The sequence below is a fragment of the Caenorhabditis remanei genome, chromosome V, assembly GCF_010183535.1.
Source record: "Caenorhabditis remanei strain PX506 chromosome V, whole genome shotgun sequence".
NCBI classification, from domain to species: Eukaryota; Metazoa; Nematoda; class Chromadorea; order Rhabditida; family Rhabditidae; genus Caenorhabditis; species Caenorhabditis remanei.
In genome coordinates, this window is record NC_071332.1 from 18639870 (window position 1) to 18665833 (window position 25964).

General features: G+C 38.6%; 6 protein-coding genes across 6 annotated transcripts; 4 read left to right on the forward strand and 2 right to left on the reverse strand.

Moving 5' to 3' along the window:
- Positions 1-2542: 2542 nt before the first annotated feature.
- On the reverse strand, positions 2543-4144 carry GCK72_021096 (uncharacterized protein; the record flags this gene model as incomplete). Its single annotated transcript, XM_053734013.1, has 4 exons — positions 2543-2593; positions 2639-2780; positions 2832-3067; positions 3536-4144. The coding sequence occupies 4 exons, from the start codon at positions 4142-4144 to the stop codon at positions 2543-2545; spliced, it is 1038 nt and encodes a 345-aa protein (XP_053582926.1).
- Positions 4145-9727: 5583 nt separating this feature from the next.
- Positions 9728-13950, forward strand: GCK72_021097 (uncharacterized protein; the record flags this gene model as incomplete). Its single annotated transcript, XM_053734014.1, has 4 exons — positions 9728-10072; positions 10538-10845; positions 13717-13812; positions 13863-13950. 4 exons carry the CDS (start codon positions 9728-9730, stop codon positions 13948-13950), a joined length of 837 nt encoding a protein of 278 aa, XP_053582927.1.
- Positions 13951-15181: 1231 nt separating this feature from the next.
- Positions 15182-16342, forward strand: GCK72_021098 (uncharacterized protein; the record flags this gene model as incomplete). The annotated part of the gene is made up of 2 exons (XM_053734015.1): positions 15182-15261; positions 15304-16342. 2 exons carry the CDS (start codon positions 15182-15184, stop codon positions 16340-16342), a joined length of 1119 nt encoding a protein of 372 aa, XP_053582928.1.
- A 637-nt stretch (positions 16343-16979) lies between these two features.
- Positions 16980-17671, forward strand: GCK72_021099 (uncharacterized protein; the record flags this gene model as incomplete). Its single annotated transcript, XM_053734016.1, has 2 exons — positions 16980-17086; positions 17134-17671. 2 exons carry the CDS (start codon positions 16980-16982, stop codon positions 17669-17671), a joined length of 645 nt encoding a protein of 214 aa, XP_053582929.1.
- On the reverse strand, positions 17345-20207 carry GCK72_021100 (uncharacterized protein; the record flags this gene model as incomplete). Its single annotated transcript, XM_003097992.2, has 3 exons — positions 17345-17458; positions 19273-20077; positions 20128-20207. 3 exons carry the CDS (start codon positions 20205-20207, stop codon positions 17345-17347), a joined length of 999 nt encoding a protein of 332 aa, XP_003098040.2.
- A 475-nt stretch (positions 20208-20682) lies between these two features.
- Positions 20683-21830, forward strand: GCK72_021101 (uncharacterized protein; the record flags this gene model as incomplete). The annotated part of the gene is made up of 2 exons (XM_003097966.2): positions 20683-20762; positions 20813-21830. The coding sequence occupies 2 exons, from the start codon at positions 20683-20685 to the stop codon at positions 21828-21830; spliced, it is 1098 nt and encodes a 365-aa protein (XP_003098014.2).
- Between the last annotated feature and the right edge of the window lie 4134 nt (positions 21831-25964).

Here is a 25964-nt window from a genome sequence, read left to right on the forward strand (position 1 = left end):
CTCATCTCCATAACATTGCTCGCCCCCGTTTTAGTCTTTCAAATTGTCTTTCCCCATGTCATCATTATTTATTTGTTGATTACATAGATTTTTCCTCTTTTTTTACTTGAAACTGTCTCGTGAGGGACATGTTCAAGTCTTCTGTGAATTTTCATAGCCATTTTGTCGTGAAAAAAAAAATAAATAAAATAAATAAAATAAATCTTCTTTAGAAGGTGTGCTTCAGAGTTGCATAGGAGTAAATTCAATTCTAGTATTCATTTCCCCCTTGTACCTTTTCCACTCGTTCATCGTTTGAAGAAGATTCTTCAGATTCTAAACTACCAGCAGATCTAGGAACTGCTATGTTTAGTGGTGAAAAATCAAAAGATCGTGATGGATTGTCATAATCTCCGAAAGGAGAGAAATAAGACGAGGAGGAGGAGGATCCAGACCCATAACAATAAAAGATTCTTGTGGTAATCTGAAGATCAAATCATAGCTTATGTTGATAAAAAGGAATAGCGAGGTATACGGTAGTATGTGTCATTTTGAGATTAAGTTCCTGGGGCAATGCTACCTTTAAAATATTTCTACAGTCTATCATAAAGTGTTGACTACAAAATAGAGAAGGGAGCGTCAAGAGGAAAAACAAAAAGAAATTAGTAACTTGCGGTTATTTATTTAAGGTAATAAGAAAAAATTGTGATTTGTTGGAAAATTCTCTCTCCAACAGTTCACGCTTTCCGGCGAATTCCAATTTTTTCACAATATATGTAAGACAGTGTTATCACATTTTAACGATGATGGGTTGGGAGGAGCCTTGTTAAAATGTAGATAACACTGTTTTATAACCTATTCTCCGTAAGAGTCGAGCATCACCACTGTATGTAGGGGCGTAGAGCCCACAGGTATGATAGTGTTTACCCAGTTCGTGTGCACGTACTATGGGTCTTCGGTAACCCATATGCAAAATTTTGGCGTCCACGTTACTGTAGGTGCTCAAAGGTGCATGAAATCAGAAAAATGGCAATTTTCGAAAAAAGGTCTCTCGTGGAGTGTGATGCACCTATATTTTTCAAAACGTCCCACTATTCATTTAAAAAATTTATGGGTCTATTCACAAGATAGCAGTATATCAAAAAAACTGCTTTTCAAAAAATGTTGAAAATTATCATTTTTTTGACAAAAACTCAAAATTTTAGAGGGATATGATAGAGTTATTAAAAGAAGTGCAATACAAAAAATGTTCACAAAATTGTGCTCTATTCATTTTCATAAAGAAAATTAACTAATATTCACTTTTGAAATTTTCAGTACTTTACATGGGCTCTTTTCGATTTCTGCAAAGACTTAAAATTTATCAAAATATGTTTTATTTGTAAACTCATCAAAAGACTTTTGTTTTAAGTAATGTTTGCCGAGGGGGATTTTTGTTTTAAAAACCGAAAATTTTAAAAATACAGAAAAAATGCTCCAAAAAAATGGTTTTTTGCGTATAACTCGACAAAATTTTTTTGAAATGTTTTGAAACTTTGTGGAAAAACTATAATAAACGTTTTCAAACTACACTAAAAAAATTGGGCTTCTACGACTTAAAAGAAAAAGTTTAAGTTTTGCACCTTTGAGCACCTACAGTAACCCAGGGACCGGTAGGTGGACGCCAAAATTTTGCATATGGGTTACCGAAGACCCATAGTACGTGCACACGAACTGGGTAAACACTATCATACCTGTGGGCTCTACGCCCCTACATACAGTGGTGATGCTCGACTCTTACGGAGAATAGGTTATAAAACAGCGTTATCTACATTTTAACAAGGCTCCTCCCATCGTCGAAAAGCGTGAACTGTTGGAGTGAGAGTTTTCCAGCGAATCACAAATTTTTCTTATCATTTATTACCTTAAATAACCGCAAGTTACTCATTTCTTTTTGTTTTTCCTCTTGACACTCCCCTCTCTATTTTGTAACACTTTGTTAAGAACTGTAAAAATGATTTAAGGGTAACATTGCCCCCAGGAACTTCATCTCAAAATGACACATTCTACCGTATACCTCGCTATTCCTTTTTATCAACATAAGCTATGATTTGATCTTCAGATTACCACAAGAATCTTTGATTGTTCAGGGGAATAGTGAGTTCCCACAATTTTGGTTTGTTTTTTTGCCGTTTCTTCTGGAAACGTTTTATATTGCCATTTGTGCTGATGTCAAGCTAAACAGGAATCCTTTGTTTTGAAATTAAGATATTTTGCTGCCAAAAATTATATTAATTCAATTTTTTTACAGTCCTGAACAGAAAAAAATAGTTTGTAGTCTCCGCCTTCTTGGTGTGAAATAAGACTGACAACTCACATGCTCTTGACGCGGAAGGGATTGTGTTGATAAGAAAATTGTGATGGAACAGAACAGAAAAAGAGTTAGCAGAGTATACACTAGCGGCGAAACCTTGACCGGAGCTTAGTGAAACCGTAACGCATACAACTATCTTCAATTGATTATAATTGTATATCACTAACAAAGTTTTGATTTTTATTCAAACATTGTTCTTTTTTAATTTCATTAGTTGCAAACTGTCAATGTCCTCTCCAGAATTTTGTCATTCTTCTTTTTCTAGAAAATAATTTAATTAATACATGATCTTTTTACAAAACCTACTTCCAATAAATAACCACATCGAATAACTGAATAAGCGACTTTTCTATACTGAGAAGACATAAGAACACAAATAATCATATGAGTTACAGTCGAAGCAGTTAGAATAAATGAAAATAATTTTTCGAATGCTTCTCGGAGAAAACTGGAATGAAATTGTTTTCTTTGATTCTACAAAATTTTTAGATCAACTCACATAAAACCAGCTACACCACGTACATCATGAAAAATGCTAAATGGACTGATAGCGAAAATGATACCAAGAGGAAGTTCTGCAATGAAGAATGGCAGTGTTAAGAATAACACTAGTTTCGATGTGTTCTTGGAGTTATTCGGAGTAGATGACTTCATTTTTAGTTGTTTTGTTTTAGCTTTTTGTATTTCTCTAACCAACACGGCAGTGAGAATAGGGAACAAAATACAAGGGATTATCTGGAATTGGAGAAATTTTTAGGGCAAACTAAAGGAGGATTGAAGTTATATTTTTTAAAGGTTCGGATTCAGATACTTTAGAAAATTATAAGAGACTTTCATCTTTGAAGATATGGTAAAAAATCGTCCTATATCGTTCTTCTGACACAAAAGGAGTCTTCGTGGAAGAGTTTTTCCGCGCAGTCGTGTAGTCCTCTCGGACAAGAGTTCAGTTCAATTGCTCGGTTTTTCACTTTTTCCAGCAAACGTTCGTGTTTTTCAATTTATATCGCAAGAAAAAAGAAAAAATACGGAAACATGTTGGAAAAGCGAGGAAATGAGGAATTGAGAAATAGTTTTGTCCGAGAGAACTACACGACTGCGTGAAAAACTCTTCCGCTGATGAAAGTTTGTTAAAATTATCTGAAGAATCGGAATCTGAAATTAAAAAAAACCATGACTACAGTTCTCCTAAAAGCATTTTCTAACCTTTGATATAGTTGCATCAACAGCCTGATAAATTCTTTGAATTTTTCGATTATTTTCTTGGAATAATAACGAAATCCCACTTCCATACCACAATATGTTACTACTCGGGTACTGAGTACACTTGTACTCTTCATTGTACACGTCTATATCATGTTTGTATACATCCAGCATATTAATCGGAGCACATAAGATCAAGGTGGCTAAAATCACGTAAAAAGCAGCACGGGGTTTTGAAAGTATCTCAAATCTGGGATCCATTGGATACTTGATAACTAGGGTTCGGATGAGAGCAATACTGAAGCTAAGCCATGTGGAACATCTTCTAGTATAGTTACGAATGGATTCCATTATCACATTGATCAGTATAATATAATAATCACTATTCTTCGAGTAGCAAACATTGATAACCTTGTAAAACTGCACAATTCCTGTATGAATATCATACAATGAAGAAATAATATCCATTATTGCAATTGCCATTAGAATTATATAAATTGGAGATGTTCTCAGTGATTTACTAGATAACACTGTAACATGAAACAGGTTTACCATAATACAGAACGCCGAAATATGTACACTATTATCATAGAGTACACGAACGGCTAGCATCCAGAAAGGTTCAGTTATAAAACAGATAAATTGGAGGAGAGATTTATTTTTGATTTTGAACCAGCCACCATCTTCACAAGACATTGGACTAAAGTTATGAAGTGTTTGAGAGAAGAAAAATTAAATTTGAGAGAAGAGATGTGATATCACTTTATTTTTTTCTCAAAATTGTTTTTGATATTTCAAAGACTTTATATTCATATGTTGGGCAACTAGAAAAAAAGTTGTTATCACTTTATTATGAGACATGAGTATATAATTATATGTTTTTGAAATTTTTTTTTGAAGTTTCAAAGACTGGTTAAGCGATGCATAATTATATGTTGGGCAAACTAGAAAGAAATCTTTTGATAAAAAATATATAGTTAGAAAACCGAATATCAGCTCAGGACATTTCTTACAACTGCGCTCCATCGAAATCCCCCTTGAAAAATGCCTCTTTTTCTCTGGGTCTCTCATTTTCGCACACAATTGCCTTTGGTTTCGGTAGAGCGTGGTTGTGAGAAACGTGCTGTGCTAATAAATCACGTCCACTCATAAAATAGGTTACGGCGCTGAGAAAATTAATAATTAGCAGACTTGCAACGGGTCGGGCCGAGTCGATTTGAGATTTGAGTATTTCTCCGGCCCGGGTCTCACTAGTCAGTACAAATATTTGAAAATTTGAATTTTTTAATTTTGAATTGTTTTTGATTATGTCCTGAAAGGTCGATGAAAATTTAAGCGTACATGTAATTATAACCAGTCGTTCAAATTTCAAAAACAATTTTCAAAAACCTATAATTTTATACACATGTCTCATGATAAAATTATATCAAACAACTTTTTTCTAGTTGCCCAACATATAAATATGAAGTCTTTGAAATATCAAAAACAATTCTGAGAAAAAATAAAGTGATATCACATCTTTTCTCTTAAATACTATTTCTTCGCAAACACTCCATAACTTCATTCCAATGTACTATTGTGAGGAGTATGCCTGGTTCAAAATCAAGAATAAATCTCTCCTCAAATTTGTCTGTTTCCTAACTGAACGTTTTACCAGGCTAGTTAATCGTCTACATGATAATAGTGTACATATTTCAGTGTTCTGTATTATCGTAAACCTGTTTCATGTTACAGTGTTATCTAGTAAATCACTGAGAACATCTCCAATTTATATAATTCTAATGGCAATTGCAATAATGGATATTATTTCTTCATCTTTATTATCTTTACTAATAATATTCAACAGATCCGTTTGTGTATTTGTTTGTCGCCAGCCATAACTCCCTTCGTAGTGGGCCGATTTTTATGAAACCTGGATAGATGTATTGGAAATTTGACTTAGTTGATGCCCGAACTTTTCTTTTTTCAAAAATATCAAATTTGACGTCTTCTGGAGACGATGACGTTTTTAGTGCTAAATTCCGTTGATGAGGGTGTGTCCCGACAGGGTGGTAGAAGGCTCAAAATATCAACCTAACACTACTGACTCGATGTTTCTTGAATGCACTCTCGAAAGGCGCCGGCCGCGCGTTTTGGGTGTAGTGGTCTACGCAGATGACTCTCACGCGTGGGGTGGTGAGTTCGTTCCCGTCAAATTGGAAATATTTTTTTGCTTTTTTGTTATGGGAAAGTAATTTATTGAGGAACTTTTGTATGTAAATGGAGGGAAAAACACGCATCTTGCATTTGAGAGAAAATTGAATGAAAATTTGGTCAAGAGCCCGAAAACTCCCGTTGGCTACGGGTCAAAAGACTACCGTAATCTTAAAATTAATATTTCATCATGAACGCGCCAGACCGATAGCATTCGGTGTTTTCGGATTCGAAAGTTCGATTTGAGATTTGAATACCGCTCATCAGAGCTGTAAAATTTTCGAAAAAGGAAGTCTGAAGAAGGAAGAAGGAGTTAAAATTTTCGAAAAAGGGAGCCAGAAGAAGGAAGAGGAAAGTAAATTTTTGAAAAAGGAAGACGGAAGAAGGAAGTCAGTCCAAAATTCCAAAATGTTTGTAAACTTTTTTGAAAGCCGGAAGTGGCAAATATTTTCAACGGAAGACTGAAGCGGGAAGTCGGAAGTAAATTTTCTAAAAAGGGAAGTCGGAAGAAGGAGGAAGAAAGTGAAATTTTCAAAAGAGAAGTCGGAAGAGAGAAGAAGAAAGTGAAAAAAAAGCCCGGAAGAAGAAGGAATGTAGTCGGAGGAAGGAATTCCGCGCAGCTCTGCCGCTCACATACATAATGGGAATTAAAAGAACCGGGATAGCATGTTTTCTGATAGCGAAGCCTAACATAAATGGAAGACCACTACTCAAGAAGCTAATATGTGAATAAGGACCCGTCGTAGCTCGGTTGCCTACAAAAAATAATGAATTCTTGGATGAGAATTTGTTGAAACACCGTCTTAGTCTGCCATATTCCGAGAAGGAAGGCGGCATTGCCGCCGATCAGTCAAAAAATAAAAAATATATCGGCATGATCACTCGCCTTTTGAGAAGGGAAAACAGAAGAGTTATCAAGTTCACGTTCTTCTGTGAGATTGTTTTGAAATAAGGAAAAACATAGGAAGAAAGTTCAAATTGGTAAATTCAAAAACAGCTCATTCTAAATTCCATATTCTATTAGTATAGGAAAAGTCATTGAGAAAGGTTGTAGAATTTAAGTCTGAAAAGGAAAAATTTTATAATTGTGCTAAAACTGCTCGGCTAAGAAGCGCCGCAGGCGCTGTAAAACTGAGAAGGGTGGTGTAGGGAAGGAGGTTTAGTCGCCGTTAGGCGACGTAAACCGACTGGTACTAATAATATTCAACAGATTCCGCCTGTCTGTTTGTATGTTGCCAGCCATAACTCCCTCCATAGTTGGCCGATTTTTTTGAGACCTGGATGTATAGATTGGAAATTTGACTTAGTTGATGCCCGAACTTTTCTATTTTCAAAAATATCAAATTTGACGTCTTCTGGAGACGATGACGTTTTTAGTGCTAAATTTCGTTGATGAGGGTGTGTCCCGACAGGGTGGTAGAAGGCTCAAAATATCAACCTAACACTACTGACTCGATGTCTCTTGACTGCACTCTCGACAGGCGCCGGCCGCGCGTGTGTGGTCACAGGTGAACCGCTGGGAATCCTATGTGTGAAGGTGCCAGAATAGCGTCCTATATGTGTCCATAAATGAAACGTGGACCGCGCGTGTGGCGTATATGTGTGGTCGTCTTTTCTGTGTACTGGCAGCGCGTGCATCCATATAGCTCCCATATACGTTCCATGTATGGTCCATATTTGAGGGTGGCGGCCGGCCGCCGCAACGACACTCCGGAATTACACGTGGGCGTGTTGTTTACCGTAAATCGACGCGACATTTTTTCTATAAGTCCGGGCCCATTTTCTCCGTTTCTCGAAGTTTTCACCTATTTTCTTCATTCTTTTTGCACAAAACAGATAATGGCAAACTTCAAAAATAAAAATAAAGCTATTTAAACTTACGGAAACTTATTTTTTTCAATACAAAAGTTGTTCTTTTCTCAATAAACTTAAATTTTAGCTTTTTGTCGAGAAATTCGAGTCTTGTGTTTTTCTTTACTTCGGTATGATAAGAAATTATATTTTTTCAGATTGATTTAAAGGTAAGAAGGTAAGTATTTGTCATACCGAAGTAAAGTCAAAATACCGGACTTCGAATTTCGTCGGCGGGTTTTTTTTTCAGAGTTCAAAGAAAAGCTTGAACATCAAAAATTGTTTTATAACCGCCAAGCTAACCTATAATATTTATATGAAATCGTATGTGATTTTCAATTTTTCATGAAGTATTGCCATTATCTGTTTGAAAAATGAAGAACTTCGAGAAAGAACGGAGAAAATGTACAAGTCCGAGAAATGGAAAGTGAACAAGTTGAAAAAAGGAATAGTGAAACAACATAATAACATTACATACCTATCATAACAATGAATTAGGGCTTTTTAGTGTTTCATACAGAATAATCAACCAAATACGGTTGGTAGAATTAATGCTGATATGCTATCCATATGCGTTCCATATGCGCCCCACGTTTTCGGCCGACCGCGCGTGGATCCATATGGGCACATATAGGGCCCAACCCTCATTCTTTTTAGCCACATATTCGCCACCGCGCGGTTCCATATGTGTTCCCCAGCGGTTCACCTGTGGTGTAGTGGTCTACACAGATGACTCTTACGCATGGAGTGGCGAGTTCGTTCCCGTCAAATTGGAATTTTTTTTTGTTATGGGAAAATAATTTATTGAGGAGCTTTTGGATTTAAATGGAGGGAAAAACAGAGACTATGATAAAAAATTTGTCAATAAGTCTGCTCCGCATCTTGCATTTGAGAGAAAATTGAATGAAAATTTGGTCAAGAGCCCGAAAACTCCCGTTGGCTACGGGTCAAAAGACTACCGTAATCTTAAAATTCATATTTCATCATGAACGCGCCAGACCGATAGCATTCGGTATTTTCGGATTCGAAAGTTCGATTTGAGATTTGAATACCGCTCATCAGAGCTGTAACATTTTCGAAAAAGGAAGTCGGAAGAAGGAAGAATGAGTTAAACATTTCAAAAGGGGAGCCGGAAGAAGGAAGAGGTAAGTAAACTTTTGAAAAAGGAAGACGGAAGAAGGAAGTCAGTAGAAAATTCCAAAATTTTTGTAAACTTTTTTGAAAGCCGGAAATGGCAAAAAATTTTCAACGGAAGACTGAAGCGGGAAGTAAGTTTTCTAAAAAGGGAAGTCGGAAGAAGGAGGAAAAAAGTGAAATTTTCAAAAGGGAAGTCGGAAGAGAGAAGAAGGAAGTGAAAAAAAGGCCGGAAGAAGAAAGAAGGTAGTCGGAAGAAGGAATTTCGCGCAGCTCTGCCGCTCACATACATAATGGGAATTAAAAGAACCGGGAGAGCATGTTTTCTGATAGCGAAGCCTAAAATAAGTGGAAGACAACTACTCAAGAAGCTGATATGTGAATAAGAACCCGTTGTAGCTCGGTATTTCCGAGAAGGAAGGAGAGAAGGAAGGTCGATATTCCATATTCCGAGAAGGAAGGAAGGAGAGAAGGAAGGTCGATATTCCATATTCCGAGAAGGAAGGAAGAAGAGAAGGAAGGTCGATATTCCATATTCCGAGAAGGAAGGCGGCGTTGCCGCCGATCAGTCAAAAAATAAAAAATATATCGACATGATCACTCGCCTTTTGAGAAGGGAAAACAGAAGAGTTATCAAGTTCACGTTCTTCTGTGAGATTGTTTTGAAATAAGGAAAACATAGAAAGAAAGTTCAAATTGGTAAATTCAAAAACAGCTCATTCTAAATTCCATATTCTATCAGGATAGAAAAAGTCATTGAGAAAGTTTGTAGAATTTGAGTCTGAAAAGGAGAGATTTTACAATTGTGCTTTATCGGAATGAACTGCTCGGCTAAGAAGCGCCGCAGGCGCTGTAAAACTGAGAAGGGTGGTGTAGGGAAGGAGGTTTAGTCGCCGTTAGGCGACGTAAACCGACTGGTTGTATGATATTCATACAGGAATTGTGCAGTTTTACAAGGTTATCAATGTTTGCTACTCGAAGAAAAATGATTATTATATTATACTGATCAATGTGATAATGGAATCCATTCGTAACTATACCAGAAGATGTTCCACGTGGCTTAGCTTCAGTATTGCTCTCATCCGAACCCTAGTTATCAAGTATCCAATGGATCCCAGATTTGAGATACTTTCAAAACCCCGTGCCGCATTTTACGTAATTCTAGCCACCTTGATATTATGTGCTCCAATCAATATGTTGGATGTATACAAATATGACATAGGGTACACAGAAGGGTACAAGTGTACTCAGCACCCGGTTTTCAACAATTTGTGGTATGGAAGTGGGATTTCTTATTTATTCCAAAAAAATAATCGAAAAATTCAAAAAATTTATCAGGCTGTTGATGCAACTATTTCAAAGGTTTGAAAATGTTTTAAGGAAGACTGAAGTCATGTTTTTTTAATTTCAGATTATGATACTTTAGAAAATTCTAACAAACTTTCATCAACGGAAGAGTTTTTCACGCAGTCGTGTAGTTCTCTCGGACAAAATTATTTCCCAATTCCTCATTTCCTCGCTTTCCCAACATATTTCCGTAGTTTTTCTTTTTTCTTGCGATTTAAATTTTTTAAAAACGCAAAAGTTTGCTGAAAAAGTGAAAAATCGAGCAATTGAACAAAAATCTTGTCCGAGAGGACTACACGACCGCGCGGAAATAACTCTTCCACGAAGGCTCCTTCTGTCTCAGAAGAACGATATAGGACGATTTTTACCATATCTTCAAAGATGAAAGTTTCTTAAAATTTTCTGAAGTATCAGAATCTGAAATAAAAAAAAGACATCAATCCTCCTTTAGTTCGCTTTAAAATATCTCTTCAATTCCAGATAATCTCTTGTATTTTATTCCCTATTGTCACTGTCGTGTTGGTTAGAGAAATACGAAAAGCTAATACAAAACGACTAAACATGAAGTCATCTACTCCGAATAACTCCAAGAACACATCGAAACTAGTGTTATTCTTAACAGTCGTTGAATTCTGGAGTAACGTCATCCGAATGGTGCCCAAGTCTACTATAAAACTCCCACCGAATCCCTCTCCCCGAAATCTCATCCTCGAAAATCCCAATACTTCTCTTGAGTTGTGTAATCTGAATTTCAACAACTTCAAGTTGACACCGAATCACTGCAGCAGGTATTATCAGACTTGCAAAATTCCGGGCCGGCCCGACCCGGTCGGCCCGGATTTGAATTTTTGAACTTTTTTCACTACAATTTTTTGTCCAAAAATATTTTTTTCTGAAAATTTTTCATATTTTTCCTCAAGTATATTTTTCAAAAGCCTTCGAAACCTACAAAAAATTGTTTTTAAGAAATATTTTTCAAAAAAAAATCGGGAAATTTTCGAAAAAAAAATTTGAATTTTTTTCAGTACTGAACTTCCGGGCCCACCGGGCCGGGCCGGGCCGGGCCGGGCCCTAGAAATTTTCATTCCGGCCCGGCCCGGCCCGGCCCGGCCCGGCCCGGCCCGTTGCAAGTCTGGGTATTATATCCGATTCCTTATAGATCGCGAGCACATTACTCAATATTTCAGGGCACTGCCCGTATTTATTGGCCATCATTTTACTCGACTCCATAAACATTGAGAGCTCTTTACTTTTTGGAAAAGATTCAGCTTTTTCAAGAAATTCATTCGATCTTATCTTGAAAGTTGCAACTAATTGACTGGTTTCCGAGAATAATTCCTCACATTTTTCAATCAATTCTTCTCTCTCACGTCTTTCTTTCTAGAAAATGTTGTTTGAAAATGTTTGAATTTTTTGTCGGGTTACCTTCTGAAAACCGTCTGACGTCGTCATCTCTTAAATTTAGAATAGAGGCGAATTTCTACAAAGATCGTGTTGATTTGAATTTTTGAAACGAAAAACACGTGGAACTTATAATCATACTTGTCACGGGCCGGGCCCGCTAAAAAAATCTTCCGGCCCGGCCCGGCCCGTCAAAATATTGAAAAAAAAGCTTGCTGCGGGCCCTGCGGGCCGGCCCGGGCCCTAAAATTTTCAGAGGGCCCGGCCCGTGATTTGACAAGTATGCTTATAATGAGAATATCCTGGAGTTCACGGTATTCATTTTAATTTATACTTTTTTTGAAACTTTTTAAAACAATAACATAACATTTTCTGGCTCCGCGACATTTCGCAACTACGACGTTTCGCAACCATAAAAATAGAAATAGATGCGGTGTGGTTGCAAAACGTCGTAGTTGCGAAACGTCGCAGTTCCTAAATGCCGTGAAGCCTATTTTCTTATTTTGGCCAGTGAGAACACACTTTTTTTTATAGAAGAAGTCTCATAGTTTTGAAACTGAGAGTTGCAAACGGTATCGGTTACAAAACGACATGGTTTCAATACATCTGTGTTTTGAAAAACGTGGTTTCGAAACGTCCCATTGTCATTTCAACAAAAGACCGCTTGTTTACAAGGTGCTGATTTTTGAGACGTTTTAAACCCGGTACATCTTCAAGAGATATTTATCTTCCCTAGAGCGCATTTTAGCCGCGTTGCGGTCGTGCGTCGCGATTGGGAACCTTGATATCCTAGATATGAATTGGGAACCTAGATATCATAAATATCTGGAGAGAAACAAATTTGCCAAAATACTCGTTTACCTTGGACCATCTTTTGATAACAAATGCTGTAAAACTTAAGCTCCATGAACCGATTCTAAATGCAAAGGACCTGAACCGTTTTTTTAAGGTGTGGATGCAAAATCGATGTAATCCTAGACTCGAGTATTTGGCTGTGTGGACAGACAACACTTTCAAGGTAGATCTCCTGTTTATAGGGTTGAATACCATTCAAATTCCTGATGAAACAACGAGAACATTCCGGATTTCGGGATACATGAAACAGCGGCCAAAGGCTAAAAGGATTAGCGGTGGGTTCGATATAAGAAGAGTCGATGGAACAACAGGAACAATTGGAATTAGGAGTAGATTTGAATATGTTGATATTCGATTCTATGTTTGGGCATAAACCATTCCTTTGATTCTTTCGTTGTGTTTCTGTGTAATTGTTTCAGTTGCACGTTTTCTTTTGTATTAAAAAATACCATCGTCTTAACTTGTACTCGAATGAGTAATTCAAACTCAAAATCCCCCCGTTTATTTGTAAACCTTTTCCTTTTGTTTAGTTTCAGTTATTGTATTAGTAGCTTCTTTTTTACTCCTCAAAATGGCAAAAGCCATTCTTATTCTATTTTTGAGCTACACTTGTCCGTTCCCCAAATCGATATTTAATTTTTGTTATATCTAATAAACTATTATTGAAATAGAGCAGTCTTGTTCACCCACCATAAAAGGACATCGGATTAGTTGAATATAACTTTTTCATTTTTTTAGTTTAGCATTTCAGTTTTAAACTATTCCCAAATTTCTCGTGTCATTTACACGGCTTGATCTGTTCTCCATCGTTTTCCTCCCCAACCAAACCCATAACCTTGTCACAAAAAAACAATAGCAAACACCCTTCGTGTAGACGTTAACCTTCCCAAAGTGCTGCGTCGCGGTCGTGCGCCGCGGTCTCGCCCTTACACAGGTTGTTCGCGAGTAGACGCGTTACGGATGCGAATCTTGTGCGGAGTCTTTACGGATCCGTAACGACGCTTTTCGCGATAGGTCGTTCGCGCACGACGCGTATTTCTCATTCGCACACGGTCCGTTTATGGATGTCCAACTTTGCTATCGACTGTGCGCGCACTGCTCGGATACGAGATCGCGTGAGGATGGTTTACGACGTCCTGCTCAGGTACTCTGATTGCTTTCGCAAACGGATCGTATATGGATGATTGGACTAACTTTTACTCTCGCGGCCAGCTCAATTTTTATTTTTATTTCGAATATTTTTTTTCCTATTTTTTCTCAAATTTCTTTGATTTATTTACTTTTTCATGGTTTTTCAGGCCGATAAAATTTTTGGAGACTAATTCGAACAAAATGGACAACAATTTTGTTGAGGTTTGTCTATCGGCGACCTATAAATACAGTATAGGACTTCTATTTTTCAGAATCTGTCGGATATACAAATCAAGGAATAAGGAGCCGCAAATTCAATATTTCTTGATAAATGATGCAGAAACAATCTACTTTCAAGCAGTTTTTCGGTGAGTGAGCGATTTATTTCCAAATAAAAATGAGAAAAACAAATTTTCAGAGCATCAAGTGTTGGCTTGGCGGAAACGGAAGGAGGCAACTACAACAGGATTTTGGCTTCCAAAAATAGACAGAATTATGGATATTGACACAAAATCGACACAAATCGACAAAAAATTAGGAATGTTTCAATAAATTTTATATTAGTTTTTTTGTTGATTTTTCTATCTTTCTTGAACTTTTAATTGTTTAAATGATTTTTTTCTAAAATAAATAAGTCATTATAAAAAGCTTTTTTGCTTTGAAAACCAAGAAAAATGGGAAGGGGAGGGCAGGGAAAGCAACTAGAAATGAACGGATCGCGCACGGACCATATACGGATGTTCGCAAACGGGTCGGTTATGGATCCATAACGAGCCTCGTTTTCGGTACCGATATGGACCGTGCGCGATCGTCCGAAGCATCCGTAACGGATCGTTTGCGAACGACCTGTGTACTGTGCCTGATTCCTCCTCATTTGTACTCCCACTCTTTCTACCGAGATGACGACTGCATTTCCTCTTCTCCGCCTTCCGTACCTCGTGCTTATGCCTATATTGGAACAAATGGAATTTATGGATAGGTTAGTAAATATCAGTCTTCATTCATGCGTAAAATTTCTCGTCTTGCTTCTTTTTACAATTCATTTATTGAACGTTTCAAAAAACTGTTTTTATGTACTCTTTTTTCTTTTGAATCTTTTTTCGATTTCATTTTTGGCTGTCTTTCCTAACTTCCTTTTCCTTCGTTTGATTTGTTACCTACTGTATCTGCTTTTTGTCAATTTGTTGGAATGTGGTTTTATTTCTAAAATGAAGATGTTCTGATTTCCGAGTCCATTAAACACAAACCGCCCATTGCTCAATCGATGAGTCTCGAGGCGTCAGCAGTGAGAGAGCGCAGTAAACCGAGAGGCCGCAGACAGTATCATTTCGGTTAGCTGGGGAAGCGATTTCGTCTGCATTTATAGAGCAAAACAAGATGATTGTAAAACGAAAATGACACAAATTTTGAATACATCGGCGTTGGAAATCATTAGCAGCGTCGCAGTTGAGCTTTTACCCTCCCGACACCAACCGGCATCTACTCCTCAGTCATTTATACCCTATCTCGCAACCCTGCCTTGTTTTCCTAATGACGGTTGTCGTTGTGGTCTATCCTCCTATAGTGCCCCCTATTGATTCCTCATCCACTTGTCACCATCATTCATTTGTTTTCACTCTTTTTGGAGACGCAAATACTAGAGATGCCTTTTCAGAGTGCTGCGTCGCGGTCGTGCGTCGCGGTCTCACCCCCATTCATTGATTCCTCCTCATTCGTACTTCCACTCCTTCTACCGAAATGACGACTGCATTTCCTCTTCTCCGTCTTCCGTACCTCGTACTTATGCCTGTCTTGGAACAAATGGAATTTATGGAAAGGTGAGTGTATGATTTGTCTTTTCATTACGTATTCTTTTTCAGAATCTCGTTGTCGATTATCTCCAAACGAGCCAGAATGTTCGTGAAACTACTCAAAATGAAGTGTAAGCATATCAATTTAACTCTGACGGGTAACAAAATCGAGATGAGAGTGTTTTTTGATAATAGTAAAGAACTGACATTGGATATGTATGTCAATGGACATACACGAATAAGTCTGAATTATTACTATTACATCGCTTGGTGGCCTGGTCCCCTATCTCCAATGGACTACGTCTTTCCGATCATGGAAGTCACTCACTGCAAGTCGATTAAACAATTGACACTCGCAAGAGTATCTGGATACGGTACTACTATCCCACTCCTCGCAAAGCTTTTGAAAATTGATGAAGTCATTGTCGAGGACACCACTTCGTACAGTTTTTCTCCGGAATCACCGCTTCAAAACGTTTTGAAAATCGTTTTGCCCGTATCTTCTGCAGTTACTATTTCCGCTTATGCTGATAGAACATACCTCCGAGAAATTTTCAAAGGGAATTTTGAGTCTGTGACTTTGAAAAACTATTGGGGTGAAATCATGCCAAATTTCGACATGAAGTTGTCTCTGAACGATTTGAGAATGACAAACGTTAAGTCACTCGAGCTTCCCTGCACTGTCTTCAAAGTAAAAAAACTCAACCGCTATTTCAAGTTGTGGATGAAGAAGAAATGTAATGATCGACTGGAATACTTGAGAGTGACGACAGGGAGATGGGTCAATATAAAAATAAAGCCACTTCTGAAAGGACTCAACGCTGTTCAAATTCCCATTAGAACAGATAAAACATTCCGGAGTTTGGGGAATATAAAACAGTTCAACTCGGAGGACTCAAATGAGGAGATTACTAAAGAATTTGATATAACAAGAGCCGACGGGAGACAAGCAACAATCAGAATTTCTGATTACGGAACAATTAGTTTCTACGTTTGGCCAAAATCTACTAATAAAACAACGAATCTTGAGCTAAATCAGTCTTCATTCACGCGTAAATTTTCTCGAATTTCTAATTTTTACAATTCATGTATTGAACGTTTCAAATAATTGTTTTTATCTCTTGTAAATTTTGCGTTTGTTTTCATTTTTGGCTGTCTGTTCAGCTTTCCCGACTTTTTTGTCCTTCATTTGATTTGTTCGCTACTGTATCTGTTTTTTAATTGCTGAGTAATTTGCACCTTGTTTTTGTCGATTCGTTGGATTGTGTTTTTATTTTTTTAATAAAGACTTATGAGTGTGTATCAAAAATATTCTCTTATTTCGACACCAAAAAACATGGCGATACCGCTTTATTTTAGCGTTAAAGACAACATTTGAAAACAGTTTTCTCGCACTTGCCAACCATATAGGCCATCACCCGGAACTTCCTCTTGGCTCGGAATTCTTCCCTAGTAAACACGGAACCTATAGAAAACTTCACCTTCTGAGTTCCTAGGTACGTTTAAATTAGTGGTGGTTGAACCTTGACGCATCTAGGCTAACCTTCTTGAGAGACAGTTATCGCCGTGGTCGCGCGTCGCGGTCTGTCCTCCTACGTATACGGAGACTTTAGTATGTACGCATCCTTGAATTGTCTCTCTGAAGGTGTTTGTCTTCCTGGAGCCTTGATTCGCAGCGTCACGGTTGTGCGTCGCGGTCTCCCCCCGACACCACCAGACATTGATTTCTCATTCATTTGTACCCTATGTGCCCTACCACTCCTTCTACCGAGATGACGACTGCATTTCCTCTTCTCCGTCTTCCATACCTTGTGCTTATGCCTATATTGGAACAAATGGAATTTATGGATAGGTTAGTCGATGCTTATATGACTCCTGTTTCCAATACTCGTTTTTCAGAATTACACTTTCGGTTCTCTCCAAACGAGCCAGAATGTTCGTGAAACTTCTCAAAATGAAGTGTAATCATATAAATTTAACACTCAAGCTTGGCACTATCAAGATGCAAGTGTGTTTTGATAACAGAGAAGAATTGAAAGTGAATATGTACATCCATAAATATAAAGTTGATTTGAGATATGGAAATGATCACATCTCTTGGTGGCCCGGACTACCTCCAATGCACTACGTCCTTCCGATTATGGACGTTACTCACTGCAACTCGATTAAGCAGTTCATAGTCGGTAGAGTATGTGAATACGACACTCTCCCAATCCTCGCGAAACTTCAAAAAATTAATGAAGTCATTGTTGAGGACTCCATTTCGTACAGCTTTTCTCCGGAATCTCCGCTTGAAAACGTTTTGAAAAACGTTTTGCCAGTGTCTTCTGCAGTGACTATTTCCGCTGATGCCGATAAAGCCAAATACCTCCGAGAAATTTTCAAAGGGAATTTTGTCGCAGTGACAGTAAGAGGTTTGATCCAAGTCGCGCCATGAAGTTATCTCTCAACGATTTGAGGATGACAAACGCTAAAACGCTCTCACTTCCTTGCACTGTCTTCCAAATAAAAGAACTAAACAGTTATTTCAAGTTGTGGATGAAGAAAAAATGTAATGATCGACTGGAATACTTGAGAGTGACAACAGGGAGATGGGCCTATATAAAAACAAATCCACTTCTGAAAGGACTCAACGCTGTTCAAATTCCCATTAGAACAGATAGAACATTTCGGGTTTGGGGAATATAAAACAGTTCAATTCGGAGGACTCAAATGAGGAGATTACTAATGAATTTGATATAACAACAGCCGACGGGAGACAAGCAACAATCAGAATTTCAAATTTCGAAACAATTAGTTTCTATGTTTGGCCAGAATCTACTAATGATGCAACAAATAATGAACCAAATCAGTCTTCATTCACGCGTAAACTTTCTCGTCTTTCTTCTTTTTACAATTCGTTTATTGAACGTTTCAAATAACTGTTTTTATACTTTCACTTCTCAGCTTCCCTGACTTTTTTGTCCGTCATTTGATTTGCTCGCTACTGTATCTGTTTTATAATTGCTGAGTAATTTGCACCTTGTTTTTGTCGATTCGTTGGATTGTGTTTTTATTTCAAAAATGAAGATTTATGAGTGTGTATCAAAGATGTTCTCTTATTTCGAATCCACTAAACATCGTGATACCTTTTATCACGCAATCGATGGGTCTCGACGCGACTGCGGTGATCACAGTAAAGAGAACACAGTAAACCGAGAGGCCGCAGACAGTGTCGATTTACGGTGAGAGTTATTGTGGAGTAACATCGAAGCAAGGACAGGTTGAAAGGAATAGAACTGAAACGTGATCAAGAAGTGTCGCGTCGCGGACGTGGTGTCCCCAGATTCAACCTGATTCCTCCAGCATTGTCTCCATGAAGATTTTTGTCTTCCCAGAGCGCACTTTAGCGTCCGTTGCGGTCAGTCCCCCTATAGCGCCCCCTATTGATTCCTCATCCACCTCTCACCATCATTATTTTATACCCACTCTCATTGGGGAAGCAAAAACTAAATATGCCCTTCGTGTAGATGTTTATCTTCCTAGAGTGCTGCGTCGCGGTCGTCCTCACCCCCTACAATATATATTTGCGAAAAATCGACTTCCGCACAACAAGCACCTTTGAATCTTTATTTCAGAAGTTTGTTAAAGCAATAGATTAAAAAAACAACAGGCTCGAAAAACAGTCAGCAAAACCACATAAATGAAAAGCACATCATAATCACGGATCCAATTGAAATTAGTGGAAAAGAAGATGAAAAGAGATGAAAGAAGATAAAAGGAGATGGAAAGAAATGAACAGATAAAGGAGATGACAAAAGACTGACAGGAAAGAAGAACGCATAAAAACAGTCGTTCGAAAGGTTCAATACACGAGTTGTAAAAAGTAGAAATGAGGGAAGACTGGATTGGCTCAACATGCGTTGTATCCTTGGTCGATTCTGGCCAAACGTAGAATTGAATATAGTCATATACTCTGCGTTTAAGTCTGATTGTTGCTTGTCTCCCATCGGCTCTCGTTATATCAAATTCGGAAGTAATTTCATCATACCAACGTACCTGTTTTACATTCCCCAATACCAGAAATTCTCTCTTTGTTTCAATGGGAACTGGAACAGCGTTGAGTCCTTCTAGAAGAAGATTCATATTGATATTGCCGTATATTTTCACTTTCAAGTATTCCAGTCGATCATTACATATTTTCTTCGTCCACAACTTGAAATAGCGATTCAGGTCTCTCACGTTAACCGTTTCTGTATGAAGCTTAAGTGTCTTAGCGCTTGTAATCCACAAATCATTAAGAGTAATCCGGTTGTCGGAACACTTTAAAATTACAGCGTCGAAATTCCCTTTGAGAATTTCTCGAAGGTGATTGTGGTTATGGAAGCGATAGGAGATAGTAACTGCAGAAGATGCTGGCAAAACAGTTCTCAGAATTCTGAGAAGTCTTCTTTCTTTTTGAAATAAGGTTTCATAAGAAAGATGCTTTGAGGACCAATCGTATTCAACAACGACTTCATCAATTTTTGGAAGTTTTGCGGCGATTGGGATGCAATCGTGTTCAGAAATTTCAGAGACAACGAAATGATTGATCGACTTGCAGTGAGTGACATCCATAATTGAAAGGACGTAGTCTACTGGAAGTAGACTACCGTCGCACCATGAAACACAGGGTTGATATCCTATGAAATTGCTTCGTTGCAATACGTCAATATACATATCCACTCTCAATTCTTTACTAATATCAAAAAACACTATCATCTCGATTTTGTTATCCTTCAGTATTAAATTGATAGACTTACTCTTCATTTTGAGTAGTTTCACGTACATTCTGGCTCGTTTGGAAAGAATAGAGAGTGCAATTCTGAAAAAGAAAGCGTACTGAAACCAGAAGTCATTAAAATTTTCACTCACCTGTCCATAAATTCCATGTGTTCCAAAACAGGCATAAGCACGAGATATGGCAGACGGAGAAGAGGAAATGTAGTCGTCATTTCGGTAAATGGAGTGGAAATAAAAATGAGGAGGAATCAATGAATGAGGAATCTGTGTGCGGTGCTGTAGGGGTGAGACCGCGACACACGACCGCGACGCGGCACTCTGGGAAGGTTAACATTTACACGGAGGGCATCTCTAGAGTTTGCTTCCCCAATGAGAGTGGGTACAAATGAATGATGGTGAGAGGTGGATGAGGAATCAATAGGGGTACTATAGGAAACTAGACCGCACCGCACGACGGATACGCGGCTAAAGTAAGCCCTGGGAAGACAAACATCTCCATGGAGATTAGTGAAGACACTTGTTGCGAAGGGAGTTAGATGTGCGAGGTCTCTAGGCATGTGTGTCTTCTCAGAGGGGGCACTTCAGCAGCGTCGCGGTCGTGCGGTGCGGTCTCACCTCTACTGTACCAGACATACATTCCTCATTCATTGATTCCTCCTCATTTGTATTTCCTTTCCTTCTATAGAAATGACGACTCCGTTTCCTGTTCTCCGTCTTCCGTACCTCGTGCTTATGCCTATCTTGGAACAGATGGAATTTATGGAAAGGTGAGTAGAAACTTATATGACTTCTGGTTCCATTACGCATCCATATTCAGAATCGCACTCTCGGTTCTCTCCAAACGAGCCAGAATGTTCGTGCAACTTCTTAAAATGAAGTGTAAGCATATCAATTTGAGGTTGGAGTATAATACAGTCAAGATGAACGTTTGTTTTGATAATGATGAAGAATTGAATGTGGATATGTATACCGATAGATATAAAGTTGATTTGAGATATGAAAAGGATCACATCTCTTGGTGGCCCGGTAGTCTACCTCCAATGGACTACGTTCTCCCGATCATGGACGTCACTCACTGCAAGTCGATTAAGAAATTAATATTCCCAAAAGTTTATGAATACGATCCTGCATATGAAACTACTATCCCACTCCTCAAGAAGCTTCCAAAAGTAGATGAAGTCATTGTTGAGGACTTCACGTCGTACATCTTTTCTCCGGAATCACCGCTTCGAAACGTTTTGAAAATCGTTTTACCAGTATCTTCTGCAGTTACCATTTCCGATCACGTCCGAAAACCCAAATACATCCGAGAAATTCTCACAGGGAAATTCGACGCCGTTAGTGTGCAACTCCTAGGGGACTGGAGGTTTCCTCTCAATGATTTGAGAATTACAAATGCTAAAACACTCAAGCTTGATAGAGTAGCCTTCAAAGTAGAAGACCTAAACCTCTATTTCAAGTTGTGGATGAAGAAGAAATGTAATCCTCGACTGGAATACTTGAGCGTGAGGCAAGAGGGCAATGTCAATAAAAATCTACTACTGGAAGGACTCAACGCTGTTCCATTTCCCATTAAAACAAAAAGAACATTCCGAGTCTCGGGAAACGTACAACAGCTGAGTTGGGGTGAGATTATTGTTTTTGAATTTGATATAACAAGAGCCGACAAGAGACAAGCAACAATCAGAATTGGAACTCATGGAACCGTTTGTTTTTACGTTTGGCCAGAATCTACTACTGATACAACGAATCTTGTGCCAAATCAGTCTTCATTCATGCGTAGATTTTCGTGGATTTCTAATTTTTACAATTCATTTATTGAACGTTTCAAATAGTTTATTTTACGCTTCTCTTTGCCTGTCAATGTTTTTTTTCGATTTCATTTTCGACTGTCTATTCAAATTTGCTAAATTATTTGTTCGTCATTTGATTTGCTATCTATTGCATCTTTTTTATGTTTTCTGAGTGATTTGCACCTTGTTTTTTGTCGATTCGTTGGATTTTTTTTTAATTTCAAAAATGAAGCTTTATGGATGTATGTCTGATATCTTGTCTCAAAGCGTGTGCCTCAAAGGGAATTAAATATTGAATTCAGAAATTCGGAAAAGTGATATTAATTGAGAAACGTTTGGGGATAAGATTCAAACCAGTGTTACTCGAACTGTACGACTTCGTGATCATGTTTTGTTTTTTGATTAAAAGTTTCGAATGTTCCACTGCTGATATCTGTACAATGAAGATGACACTTCTCGCAAGCACACTGGAAACTTTATTTCAGAAATTTGTTAAAGCAATAAATTAATAAAACAATAGGGTAACAAAACAATCAGAAAAGACAAACAAATGAAAAATACATCATAATCAAGGTTCCAATTGAAACTAGTCGAAAAGAAAATGAAAAAAGATTCACAGAAAAGAACAAAGCATAAAAACAGTCTTTCGAAAAGTTCAACACATGAATTGTAAATTGTAGAAATGATTGAAAACTGATTTGGCTCAATATTTCTTGTATTATTAGTAGATTCCGGCCAAACGTAGAAACAAACTGTTTTATAATTTGAAATTCGGATTGTTGCTTGTCTGCCGTCGACTCTTGTTATATCAAATTCAGAAGTAATCCTTTCAAACAAATCCTCCGGAACAAACCGTTTTACATTCCCCAAAACCCGGAATTCTCTCTTTGTTTCAATGGGAACTGAAACAGCGTCGAGTCCATTCAGAAGGAGATCCACACTGGGATAACCGTATATTCTCACTTCCAAGTATTCCAGTCGATCATTACATATTTTCTTTGTCCACAACTTGAAATAGCGGTTCAGGTCTCTCACGTTAAGCGTTACTTTATGAAGCTCAAGTACCTTAGTGTTCGTAATCCACAGATCATTAAGAGTAATCAACTTGTTAAAATATTTTAAAATCACGGTGTCGAAATTCCCTCTGAGAATTTCTCGAAGGTGATTGCGGTTTTGGAAGCGACAGAAGATAGTAACTGCAGAAGATACTGGCAAAACAGTTCTCAAAACTTTGAGAAGTTGTCTTTCTTTTTGAAATAATGTTTTATCAAAAAGAACGTTAGAGGACCAACGGTTTTCAACAACAACTTCATCAATTTTCGGAAGTTTTGCGATGATTGGGATGCTATCGTGTTCAGAATGTTCAGCGACTATGAACTGATTGATCGACTTGCAATGCATGACGTCCATAATTGAAAGGACATAGTCCACTGGGAATGGACTACCGGTGCACCCAGTGAAGTACCCTTGATATCGATAAAATAAATAGTTAAATTGATCGTTAAATATATGCTTTACAATGGCAAATTCTTCACTATTTTCAGAAAAGACTTTCATCTCGATTCTATTATCATCCAACCTCAAATTGACATACTTCCACTTCATTTTGAGAAGTTTCACAAACTTTCTGACACGTTTGGAGAGAATCGACAACAAGATTCTAAAAAAAAGAAGTACTGAAAACAGAGATCATATAAGTTTCTACTCACCTTTCCATTAATTCCATTTGTTCCAAGACAGGCATAAGTACAAGGTACGGAAGACGGAGAAGAGGAAATGCTGTCGTCATCTCGGTAGAAGAAGAGGGAATACAAATGAGAAGGAATCAATGAATATGTCTGGTTCAGTAGTGGTGAGACCGCGACGCACGACCGCGACGCGGTACTCTGGGAAGATCAACACGACTCTGTCTATTCTCCATTGTTCTCCTCCCCGACCTTCCCAGAGTACCGCGTCGCGGTCGTGCGTCGCGGTCTCACCACTACTGAACCAGACATATTCATTGATTCCTTCTCATTTGTATTTCCACTCCTTCTATCGAGATGACGACTGCATTTCCTCTTCTCCGTCTTCCGTACCTTGTACTTATGCCTGTTTTGGAACAAATGGAATTAATGGAAAGGTGAGTAGAAACTTCTGTTTCGTATATTATGAATTGAAATTTTTGTGTGCAAGGAAAGAGCCTCCCGCCCCCTCGTGACGGCTACGCCTACTCCCATTTCAAAATGGTGTTCTGGAATGACGAGCGCTCTTTGCACTGAGAAGTGTGAATTGATAATACGGTTCCTTTTTCAGAATTGCACTCTCTCTTCTTTCCAAACGTGCCAGAATGTTCTTGAAACTACTTAAAATGAAGGGTGAGTATATCAATTTATGTCTGACGGATAACAAAATCAAGATTGGAGTGTTGTTTGATAATGGTGAACAATTGAGAATGGATATTTCAATGATCAGATATCAAGAAGTTTCAATGATCGTATATTATCAAAACTTGACGTGTGAACATTATAACATTCAACGGTGGCATGGTACACTACCTCCAATGGATTACGTCCTCCCGATCATGGACGTCACTCACTGCATGTTAGTTAAGCAATTGGTATTCCCAAAAGTATCTGAACTCGACCCTGGATACGACACTACTGTAAGGTATCGACTGGATTCAACGGACTGATAATTCTAACATTCATTGTCTGCGTCTCCACGCGCACTTCTATCTCTCACCCTTTGTCATTGTCACACCATTTGACCTCTCCCGTTTGCCCTACGCCCGCGGGCGCCATTGTCTCCCACCCCCAGATCAGTATATAAGGCCGAGCGCAAGCTCATTCGAGGCCGGTCTCCGTACCCCTAACTTGTTGCCTTTTCTCTCGTTTCTTACCTTTGTTATTCCCTTATCCCCAGCGCCACTTTATCTGTAACACTTAGCTTTTAGTCAATAAACTCTTATTAGCGCATAACCGTTTATCCTTTGTCTTAAACACACATAATCGGTACTGGTAGCAGCGAGTCGCGTCTCAATTTTGAGACGTTTAAACACCCACCCACCCACCCCGCTTTTCATTGATTTTTAGTGCGCTCGGGCTTTTACTTCCCTTTTTCTAGTTAACAGGAGGGCCCGCCTGTAGTTTTAGGTTAGTAATTGTAGGTTTAAATAGGTAGTTTCTAGGTAAAATTTAGCATTTTTAAGGTTTCACGTAGGTTAATGGGAAGCGCGACTTTTTGACCGTCTTCACCGGTCGTTTTTGTAAGCTTACGTCAACGCGCTTCTAGAAAAGCCGTTCGTCGCACCCCTCTCTTCCCCTCTTAACAAAACTGTGTGATCAGCAGTTTTTCGGTCCGTTTTAACTCGTTACCGTTTCTCCGTCGGTAAATCACCCCGACAGAGCTCCCTCTTCCCTTTTTGGGACTCCTTCTAGTTCGCGACGGATTGGAACAACACATCTCGACCCGTCATCGATTTTCGGACAACGACACAAGGAAAATCGCGACAATCACTCTCAACTCGACTACAGGACAGTTTTTCCCGTCGAAAGTCGGTAAGTTAGCGCATTCCTGGTTACAGGGAGTCGTGTGGGGTTAGAAACGGGGTTGACCACCGTGTCAACCCTCTAACTGCCACCTTCTCTCTCAGGAATCGCTTCTGTCCATAAGACACGTAGTTCTCTACACAACATTTAAACCTTACTTCTGTTGTCGTGAGACAGCAGAGTGAGCTACCCTCGATAAATTTTTATCAGATTTTGGTCGGCGAATGGCTATGAAGGATGATTTGCGGTGAAGGCAAAGGCCTCAGGATTGAGCGCCATTTCAGGTTCAACCCCCAGTGAAAATACGGAACATCCAGAAATGATTTCGTTAGTTGATCCCCAGTGAAGAATAAGGAGCACCCAGTGATGGCTCGATTGTTATTTCCCAGTGAAAATACGGAACACCCAGAGACAGTTCGATTGTGCCCCTACACGAGCTAGGAACAAGGCACGGAAGTTCGAGAAGACTTCGGAGCTCCATCGGCGACCGAGGGAACGAAAGGAGACAGGTAGTCGGAAGATATCTGTCAAATCGACCCTTTGGACAGGGAAGAAGCGCCACAAGCACGTGGCAAAGGATTATCGACATCCGAAATAGTCGAGGAGTAAAAAGGAAGCAAGTCGACAAGCCATCGACGTCAAACAA